This window comes from Ornithodoros turicata, chromosome 2, assembly GCF_037126465.1.
Source record: "Ornithodoros turicata isolate Travis chromosome 2, ASM3712646v1, whole genome shotgun sequence".
In the NCBI taxonomy this organism is placed as follows: Eukaryota; Metazoa; Arthropoda; class Arachnida; order Ixodida; family Argasidae; genus Ornithodoros; species Ornithodoros turicata.
This window is the reverse complement of record NC_088202.1, coordinates 104,197,665-104,208,547: the sequence shown is the minus strand read 5'-3', so window position 1 is coordinate 104,208,547 and position 10,883 is coordinate 104,197,665. Positions and strand designations below refer to the sequence as shown.

The window sequence follows — 10,883 nt, the reverse complement described above, 5'->3', positions numbered from 1 at the left end:
GGTTTTCACCAGGATGTATCTGCAGGCTGCGTGGGTGTCGCAAAATGTGTTACAAAGTCCTAACGGGTAACGATGAACGTAATTATCTATTGGGCACAACTGCCATCTGCCAGGGCGAAGAAAAGGCGAGCTCTTTCTTCGACGCACTTTGGCCGTTTGCGACATTCCCCGTAAGATAATTTGTTGCAGTCTCTATTATCTCGTACACATTCATTTCGCTCACGCTGTAACAAGGTACAAGGCAAGAAAGACTGTGTGCGTTCAGCAGTTAAGCAAATAGATGTGGAGACAAACAACGTGCAATGCTTTGTATCTTAAATGGCCACAATAATACAATTCATAACTCATAAGAGACGTACGCAATCATAGCCGTCCCGAGGTGAGTTTGCGCCCAGGGTAGGGTAAACATGAAGCCCCCCCAGCTCCCTTACTGCCGTCAGAAGTTCTGTAAACAAAGACAAGAAAATGCTCATTTGCACTGTCAAGATTGTAAATTCAAATTCCCGTCACTCCCACTTTATACTGTCCAACCAGGAGAGTGGACTACATCGCCCTCTTCTCTGCAGTGTGCTGGCAACGGTGTGCAATTTGATGGTGTGAGGCTATGATTTATCCAGAACCCCCCCACTTCATCTCCCCCAAATGTTTGGCAGCACCCCCTAGCTTTTTTACCTGTGCACCCACCCCCTGCAGTGGGGATAATTGAAATTTGGCCTTTGAAACATGTCAGTAATGACACGTGCAGCTGTTATGACGTAACTGTAGCAATGATTCTCCCCTTATTTTTTACAACACCCCCGCCCACCCCCTACCCCCACCCGTACTTGGAATTCTCGATAAACCACTGGTGAGGGGGCTGTAAGGGGGCTGTTCCAGGCTTTTCCCTCGCCCTCACCGCGATGGGTCTGTTCTGAAAGAGTTTGAAGAAAATAAAGCAGAAATAAACGTAGAAAAAACGCGAGGAGAGATGCGCCATGTAACTATGGTGGCTAGATGAATATTGTCTGGTGTGAGGAGCGCCGCAGCCGAGGCGGCCCGTTCGCGGAAGATGCCGTCAGGTGGCGCGCCAACACGGATGTATGCGAAGATTCTCCCGAACGCTCCCGAAGCGCGTCTGCTGAACGGGCCGTTTTCGCCCGTGTGGCCAAGAAGTTTTGCGGAGGAATGGAATAGTGAGAGGTAAATATCAATGGAAAACGAATAGCTTAAAACACATTGAAGATCGCTTATCCAAGCATGCAACGGATCAGGTACTCAGCTTGGTATATCCCATGCGTAGCTCGGACGTGACAAAGCTGATGGCAACCTCCCTTTTCAACTTTTATATCTCTTCCTTTTATCAGGTTACTTTTTTTTCGTCCATTCTTACTTTTAGTTTTCTTTTTTTAATGTCATAACAACAAGGCCTGTTGATCTTTCTTTTTGTTCCTCGGTGTATAAAGTTTCCTATCAGTCAGTGAAGACACGATCATATCGAAACTTCAACCTGGCAATGCCAAAACAAGATTTATTATACACAGCAATAGAAATAACCTGTTTCGTCCCCTCATCATGATATATATGTACATACATATTCACACAATGAAAAAGAATATTTGTACATGGGTCTGAATGCTCACATAAGTGTATTCACTGGAGACGCGGCTCCTTTGGAAGTTTCTGCTTTTGCTCCGCTCTGCGCGAGAACGGTTAATGCTCTTTACGAGGAAGTGCATTCTCATCACAGCATAGAATTTTACGATGTTCATCGTGAAATACTCACTATGGGCTTGACGGCCAACATTTCCATAAGGCTCCCCCTAGCCAGTGATGTGCAAAGTACTAGGCAAAGTACTTCAAGTATTCATCAAGTACATTGTGAATTTAATTTGTATCACTTTGCATTTCACTGTTTAGTATATGTGTCTTGCTTTTTTGGCAAAACTTTAGCGAGCATTCTTGACAAATGCTCTAATGCCATGAAGTCCTAGCTTAAGTGCTAACCTGTGAATATGAACTTAATCAGATGACATAATTTGCAGTTACGTGTTGAGAGGTAATCAGTCAACTGGGCTGTTCAGCGCTAAAATGAAGGCAAGAAGACGAAAACACACAAATAGCGCTATCTGTGGGTTTTCGTTTTCTTGTTGTCATTTTAGCGCTTTTAGTAGGGTGCATTTTTGATACTCTTTTGTGACTTTTTGTCTGGAGTCCAGTTTGGGTACTTGAGTACTTGATAAGAAAGTACTCGGAAAAGAGTACTTTAAGTACGATACAAAGTACACGGTTTAAAATGTACTTAAGGTAAAGTACAAGTACACAGAAATGTACTTAAAGTACTACTTGGGTACTTGGTACATAAAGTACTGCCCATCACTGCCCATAGCAGATGTCATGACTTCTAGTATAGGCTGTCTGCATGCCTTTTACGGCATGAAAAGAACCTTGTGAAGATATCTTCAAGCTTGAAGACAAGCTTGAAGAGTGTTTATGAACAGTAGCGTAGGCCACCCATGTTGAATTCTTTCATATACGACGAAGGATGGTCTGCGCTCTGTTCGTTTTTGCACGCTGCTTTTTCTTCACACTGGCGTTAGATGTCTTCTCAAGGTTCACCATTCCACAAAACAATGCAGAGCCGACGATAAGGTAAAATAAAGCACTTCAAAGACGCGACAGCGTCTTTATCCCACCCTCTGATACGTCACGCACGAACGAACTCCGCCTGGGGACTAGCCAGAGCCCACAGAAACTAGCATACATCCGTGGAGCAGCGCGCCTGGTGGCCGTCTTCCGCAACAGTCCCGCTCCGTCGGGTAGGAGGCTGCGGCCGCTCCTCACACCAGACAAATATTCATCTAGCCACCATAATGTAACCATGCATGGTCATGTAACCTCGATGTTCTTGGGGTAGATGGCGCTGGCTGTCGTGCAGACGTTTGCTTTTCACCATATTTGTTATCGTCGTGCTGTTCGCACGGTTCGCGGTCTTGTTGTGTTTATGGCCGTCATATAGCATGGCCAGCGAAGTACAGAAAGCCCAGCTAGCCTCCCATACGGGGGATACGATTTTCGGAAAGATTGTCAGAGGCGAGATACCAACAAAATTCATCTACGAAGATGACCAGGTAACGCGTTCTGATGGACTATCTCCACCTAATGAAATTCTCAAGGAAATGTAACCTACACCCGCTTGCTTGCGTTTTATTTCTTTTGGCATTGCCCACTATCGGGTTAGATCTGTAGTTCGGAAAGATATTAGCGAAGATGTGAAGGTTAGGTTCCTCCCCACGTTCAATGCGGTGCCGTCATCGGGCTGAAGTGTCGTTGCATTCATTCTGTTCATTTCGATAATGCGTTCCTGAATCGTTGTTTTTGTCAGCAACTCATTCTTCTCTTGCAGTGTGTCGCCTTCCATGACGTAAACCCCCAAGCACCGACCCATTTTTTGGTAATTCCAAGAAAGCCTATTCCACAACTTTCAGTAGTATCAAAGGCTGATGAAGCTGTAAGTACTTACTGATCATCGCAGGTTGATATGTTAGTGTAACTCCTGCATTTCTGTGAGATTACGTATATGGATCCTGTGTTGCCGAAACTCAAGCAACACGTGTAATATAGTGCACTGCGAACTGTAACACAAGGGTTGTTCGAGGTTGACCGAGACTTTTGCTCGAGAAAAATCAGTGAAAGTTCCTTGGAAAGGAGAACGTCGAACCGGCTGAGATTTTGCAAAAGATTACAAGCACAGTATAGGGAACAAACAATGTTAAAGGGAAGAGTGTACGAATGGTGCAGACAGTTTGGCATGGGCACTACATGGACACTACATGGGCCCGTTCGTCCAACTGCAGTCACGCCAGTGAACATTGCAGGCATTGAGCAAGCCATCCTCGAGAACGTTCAGGTAACAGTTCGGAACATTGCAGCGCAGCGTAATATTAGTGTCGCCAGTGTGGAGACAATCATTCATAAGCACTTACTCTTCTGCAAAGTCTATGCAAGATAGGTTCCCCGATACCTCACTTGTGCCCAGAAAGGAGCACGCATGGCAGTCTCTGAGCAGCTGCTGAAAGTTTCAATGCGACAGGGACAAAGTTTTGCAATCAATCGTCACACGTGATGAAACTTGGATGCACAGACCTAAAAACCTAGGTCTATTTCACCCCTGAGACAAAAAGAAGCAGCATGGAATAGCGACATAAAGCTTCCCCACCGCCAAAGAAAAGCAAGACACAGCCGTCTGCTGGGACATGCTGGGCATCATCCATGTGGTCTTTTTGGAGCAAGGGGTCACGATTAATTCCCAGTACTACGGCACGTTGATAAAAGGTGCCATGTGAAACGCAATTTGCAAGAGAAGGCCTGAGGTGTTGTCCGGAAGGGTGATTTTTCTTCATGACAAAGCCCGGCCTCACACTGCAAATTTGATCGTAGCAACCCTTGCCGAAATGTGCTGGGAGGTTTTGCCCCATGCCCCTTACAGCCCAGATTTAGCCCCAAGCGATTACCATTTGTTTGAGCCCCTTATATTTGGGCACCTTGGAGGAAAGTCCAAATAGATGAAGCCCTCCAGAAAGATGTCCTGCAGGGGCTACGAGGGCATCAAAGGGTTTCCACAGCGATGGCAGCGGTGTCTAGGTGCGCAAGGTGAATACTTTGAAAAAGTGACATAGTTTGGTGCTTCTCGAATTTTACATTGTATTTAAAGAAATAAAATTCTCCGTTAAGCTTGAACAACCCTTGTACATGGCACAGATGTAATGTTTATGAACACTCAGGAACGAACTTCTGTATGCAACTAGTTGCAGCGTAGCACAAAATAAGGTTTGTTCTCCGTACTTTTCGATAGAAGTTATACAAGCACAGGCTTGGGCCACTTTTCGGGCTCTTCAGCGTAACGTGCCTTGTGTTGTGTATAGAGAGCGGATTTTAAGGCACCAAAAAAACGCGTTTTAGGCGCCTACGAAGGCACTAAAAGCGGCCTAGAAAGGCACGAATTTTCTCACAGTAGGCACGCTTAATATTGCGCTACCAGCATTACGAGCGATGTCGTCAGCATTGGTTGCTCGACAGCATGGAGGAAGGAAAATAAGGAGAGAGTGTGACGTCATTTTGCACGATTCCGGAAGTTTGGGTGAGGAGAAGCAACTGGGACAAACAATTCTCCTCTCCCAGTTCTCTAGCATCTCGCCAGGCGCCACAAAACTCCATCCACGCCGGCAGCTGCCCCAGTTTGTTTGTCCCAGTTGTGGCGAAGTCTCACCGCAGATTGGCTGCCTCCAGTCACCTGATCGATATGACGTCCTCATGATGCGTACTATCTGTCGTCACTTCCACTACACTTTTGTGATTCGGAAAGAAACGGTCGTGCTCCCTCCTTAGTTTTCCTTCCTCCAAGCTCAACAGTAACATACCACTCTATCGCGTGCACTTCTGTGACAGTTGCTGCTCAGAAATAATATGCTTGTGTCCTAACTTCTGTAGTCATTCTTAGATTGCACTGCAAAGATTCCACACTGCCAGCGAGAGAGAGAAATAGGAAGAAAAATAGTATGGAGATTTTGGCGTCCACAAAACCGCTCTGATCGCATGGCAATCTTTATTTTGGAATTGAACTACAAGCACCGTGCACACGTATTCTTATTGCAAGCATGAAGACAGCAGAAAACAAGCATTAATGTATGAAGGCGTTACGGCGTGAAATTCTGTCGCTTGTTACTACGAATTGTCCTACATGCCGAGAATGACCTCCCGACGTTGACCGATTGGATGGTGCGTGCCTGGGATATCGTCGGGAACAGAAGGAGCGTCACGACCAGAGCTGTAAAGTAACTAATTAGAAGTAACTGTATTACTGTAAGTCTCGCATCTCCATATTTTTTATATCTCAATCAATCAATCAATCACTAACTAATTCCTTTTTGTGTAACTAATTACTGTAACCAACTACTGTACTTTCTAAAACGTGTGTCAACTGGCTAGTTCCATCTCAAATCGAACAAGCCGGTACATTTGATGTCTCGAATGAACGGGAAAAAAATATATATATTGAAGCCATCGATGAGTTAGGAGAAATAAACGCTTTTGGAATTCTCTGGGCTGCGCAGTTTGGGAAATAGGAGAGGGGGAAAAAAACTGCCTCTCAGAAGATGACGTCATTGCACGCGGGTTTGAGCGACCCCTGCAAGGCTATTTCTTGTCGCATTCTAGTGATTTCTTGTTCTGGATTTAGAGCACCCAGGGCACAAGAGGCACCTGCATTGGCAGTGCTGTGGCAGCTTTTGTTTTCTGGAAAAAAATATCAAAGTTGACTCAAAGCGCCAAAAACACCATATTCACTGCAACTTTTCGGACGATGTATCAGACGGATAAGATTGAGCTTTATGGCATTTAATTTGGCATTCATAGGGCTATCGAATGGTATATAATTTGATGCTCTACTCTATCGGGAACGTAAGCAATACCTCTTTAAGTAGCACCATACCTCCGAAAAATCACAATTTCGGAAGCATTTATCTAAAATACCCCACCAAAAATAAAATCTGATATGTCGTAGGTAGACCCTTAGACTACACACAGAAGAAAAATCAAAATTCGGATACGAACGGGAGGCGCACTGTGAATTTCTTGCCAGCGCTATCAAGCGGTGGCACCATCTCTCGCGTGGGGCAAAATTGAATTTTTCAAACAGCTCAGCTTTTGTCTTTCTATGAAAACTAACTGCTATCATTTGAAGTCGTTCTGAGTGTTTGCATTCATGACAGTGTCAAAAATCACTGAATGTAGTTTGTGCAACAACCAGATGTGCTAGCGTTTTTCAGTGGACGCGAGGCAGGTGTGATGCCACGAACGATACAGCACAGTAATGCAGATGTCTTACACACGGTATATAAAGGGCACTCAGTGCTCTTCTGTAGCCAAGGATGATGCGAAACTTGGCACGAGCTGTCTCCAGGGAGTTAATGCGATTAGGACCTCCCCATGGTTGCAGCGTGTCGAACCGAAGATCGTGGATGTTGGTCAACAGTGCCAGTCAGGCTGTTTCGGCAAGGTTCACGAAAGGCAGCCTTGAGTGTGTGCGTAAGACAGTACACAACGACACTTTCCTCTGTGCGATTTTCGACATCTGGGGTCACGGGACCGTAGCAAAGAAAAGGTTTTAAGGAATGTTCGAAGTCACTGCGTCTCTTCTGACGTGATGTGTACAGCAAAAATGCTTCTATGTGATCACCGTGAACAAGTATACATCTTAGAAACGTGCAAAAGCATTCTATTCTTCACGGGCTCAGCACCTGCAATGCATGTGTGACGTTCGGTGAAAAATGCAAGCGTATCTGGTTGGTCTACATTCAGTGATTATAACACTGTTATGGACGCAAATGCTCAGAACGGCTTCGCTTGATAGCAATTAGTTTTCATGTGAAGACAGAAGTTGAAAGTCTGTTAGGAAAATTCGATTTGACCCCGTGGCCCCAGGAAACGGTGGCACTGCTCGATTGGGCTCCGTGTATACGGCCGGCAAAAAATTCGCAGTGCACCTACCGATCAAGTCAGAATTTTGATTTCTTCTGTGTGTAGCCTAAGGGACTATCTACGACATATCAAATTTTTCGAGGCAATTTTTGTGATGGGGTTTTTTAGGTAAAGGCTTCCGAAATTCGTCATTTTTCGGAGATATGGTGCTACTGAAAGAGTTATCGCTTACGTTCCTGATAGAGTAGAGCAACAAATTATATATCATTCGATAGCCCTGTCAATGACAAATCAAATGGCATAAAGCTCAATCTTATCCATTTTGTACATTGTCCAGAAAGTTGCAGTGAATATGGTGCTTTCTGATGCTTTGAGTCAACTTTGATATTTGTTTTCCAGACGAATAAACATGGGGACACACCACTGCCAACGCAGGCGCCTCTTGAGCCCTAGGTGGTCTAAAGCCAGATCCAGAAATCACTACAATGCGACACAAAATAGTCTTGCAGGGGATGCACAAACCTTCGCGCAACGACATCATCTTCTGAGAGGCAGTTTTTTTCCTCCTCTCCTATTTCCCGAACCGCGCAGCGCACAGAATTCCGAAAGCGTTTATTTCTCCTAACTCACCGATGGCTTCAACATATATTTGTTTCCCCGTTTATTCGAGACATCAAATGTACCAACTTGTTCGATTTGAGATGGAACTAGCCAACTGTATTTTGATTACTTTTTTTTTGGTAAGCTTGTACTCTGAGGAAAGTTACTTCTTCAATCGAATTTCCATGTGAAGGTTCGGTCCTGGGGTGGAACATTACAGAGTGATTCTAATGAGAACTTAAAAAATGTCCTGCTGTTAAGGACAAATTTATCAGCATTATCAGCTCGACTACCAAGCGAGTGAGTATGTCGGTTGTTTCAGAAGTTTGTTTTCAACAAGTAGTACGTTTGATAGTTCAAAAGTTTTACATGTGGTCACCATGAACATGAGTAACCGGAAGGGAAGTAACTCAGTGACGTTTCACAAGTAACTGGAACTGTTACTGAAGTACATCATCTCATCTAAGTAACTTTTCCTGTAACTTAGTTACTTTTAAAGTCCTGTAACTGTAACATAATTACACTTTGTGAGTAACTTACACAGCTCTGGTCACCACTAAGCTCAGCTGCAACCGTAGACACGGTCTTGCACCGTGTGCAAGGAACGCAGGCGGAAAAGAATTCACTTTCTCTCACAGGTGGAGACACTTGCATTATGTGATGAAGCGGGGCAAAGTGTGGCCTCAGCTTTACGAACTTTTTGTCTTTTTTTTTTTTTTTCTCGAAAACTATTAAATAAACACGAAGCAGCAAGTAAAGTACCCGTTTAGGCACTTATCGCCGCCTATTTTCGAAAAAGGCACTTAACATTAGGGTACTAATGGGTCCTCTTCGACCTGATTTGTGCTAGAACATTGAAAGGCAGCACCTGTACGTCTCCTGACGTAAAGGCATAGGCCTGGAAATCCGCTATCTAGTAATGTAAGACGGATGTATCGACTAAAGCAGGAACAGGCACTCCATTTGAATACACCTGCCTTGAAATGATGTAGTGGGTTCCCCAGAGCTATTGACAAATACTGCAACTGTAAACTTCCTGTGCACACAGATTTGAAGCCTATGAATGGTAAGCAATGGTAAGCAGCATAGTGTGTCAGCTATACCAGTAGACCATCTAGAAAACACTATTGATATCATGGATGTCCATATTAGGCTTAAAGGGATGGTTTGCTCTCCAAGCATTGCTTCGTTGATTTCTGTTGCAAACGTTAGTGTATTTCGAACTCTGTCATGTCCGTGCATTTGTTCCCCACAGCTCAAGCAGTATGATTTATTGTAGGCACCTGAAAGCAATAAGATCCATGCAAGTAGGCTCTTCCACGGAACAGAACGCACACGGTAGAAAAATGTGATGTCAAGAGGGCAGTCCGTTTTCCGCAGTTTTCGGGGATCGAGCTGAGCGCCCCCTCCCGTAATATGCTCCTCCCCCAGCGCTCGGCCATGCTGCCAATGCCCACAAGAAGATACTGAAAACTCAGAAAATACCGTAATTTCACACCTATAAGCCGCACCGCAGATAAGCCGCAGCTATTCTATCGGATGTGCTCATAAATGTGAACTCATCAATGTCGAAAGACCCACACAAAATTTTCCATTCATATATTTTATTGCGCAGACAACGATATTAAAGATTACGCCATCAACTCATAACCACTTCTTTCTGAAAACGACAGTTCCTCGATGTCGCCGTCGCAGACTGGATCGGTCAAACACTTTCGGAAAGCAGCTTGAATCACATCTGTAGAAATGTTCTTCCACGTCGATTCCACCCAATGGCAGACTTGAGCCTGTGGCCTATTGTAAGCGACCGGTTCATAGCAACGAGGTCATACCATTGAGAATGGCAAAGGCCCGGTGACTGAGTCATCCTAGGGACCACGGACCCTTCCCAAGAAGGTCAGTTGCCTAGAAAAGCACGGGGATTACTGTCAGTGGCCACATTTCCAAGCAGTTTTCTCCACTGTCCTGGATAATATTGAGTCAGATAAGCTGCACCCCACCTCTTGGAAGGTATTTTGACAGATAATCCGTTGCTTATAGGTGTGAAATTATGGTATGTCTGTTTCGAACGAAAAGGATTGACGGGAAGTTGTTCATTGTCTATTACACTACATCCAGCGCGTTTTTTTCCAGTTTCATTGGGGAGCGAATTCTCCCTCAAGTTGAATGAATTTACGACAGTCTGTACAACTCAAGTCAAACACAACTTTGTATAGGACATTTCAACATTTCTGCTTAATAAGTTGTTCTGTCCTTCACTAGTTCAATCAGTACATTACTACAAAGCATGTTGGAAGCAGAAGAAATTGTAGTTCTGTCCTGTAGTTCTGACCTATGAGCACATATTGACTAACATTATGTCTTTGAGGGCAAGTTGAGGTAAGGCTATTTCGAAGCAGCCAAAAAAAAAAAAAGTGCACGTTGTTGCATTTCAGATCTTGGGACATCTGATGTACGTGGCTCAGAAGGTAGCCAAGGACCTTGGCCTGGCTAAGGGCTTTCGGTTGGTAGTCAATGATGGTCACCATGGTTGCCAGTCTGTGTACCATCTTCACATCCATGTTCTTGGTGGACGGCAGATGGGGTGGCCACCCGGCTAATGACATTGTTCGTGTTCAAGTTTGCCAGGTTACCTTTAGGGGATGAACCTTTGGTGCATGGAATAAAGGCTGTTATATGGATGCTAAGTTGATTGTTTCACATGCGAAGAGTACTTTCTTAACATTTCTGCAAGGTCTAGCAGTAGTCAAAGTATGGTATCCAAGGATCTGCATTCTTTGCTAACCAAATGTCTACATGGAAGATAGCAGTAAAAAAGAGCCAGACAG

General features: G+C 44.5%; 1 protein-coding gene across 1 annotated transcript; it reads left to right on the top strand.

Moving 5' to 3' along the window:
* The first annotated feature begins 2,888 nt into the window (after window positions 1–2,888).
* Window positions 2,889–10,737, top strand: LOC135385893 (adenosine 5'-monophosphoramidase HINT1-like). The gene is made up of 3 exons (XM_064615498.1): window positions 2,889–3,107; window positions 3,383–3,487; window positions 10,491–10,737. The coding sequence occupies exons 1-3, from the start codon at window positions 2,997–2,999 to the stop codon at window positions 10,653–10,655; spliced, it is 381 nt and encodes a 126-aa protein (XP_064471568.1). The 5' UTR covers window positions 2,889–2,996; the 3' UTR covers window positions 10,656–10,737.
* Window positions 10,738–10,883: the final 146 nt, after the last annotated feature.

Excerpts from the sequence above, each read along its gene's own strand:
- LOC135385893 (XM_064615498.1), top strand. The coding sequence starts at position 2,997 with ATGGCCAGCGAAGTACAGAAAGCCCAGCTAGCCTCCCATACGGGGGAT. Across the intron at positions 3,108-3,382 it reads TCATCTACGAAGATGACCAG|TGTGTCGCCTTCCATGACGT; the intron begins GTAACGCGTTCT and ends CTTCTCTTGCAG. Across the intron at positions 3,488-10,490 it reads TATCAAAGGCTGATGAAGCT|ATCTTGGGACATCTGATGTA; the intron begins GTAAGTACTTAC and ends GTTGCATTTCAG.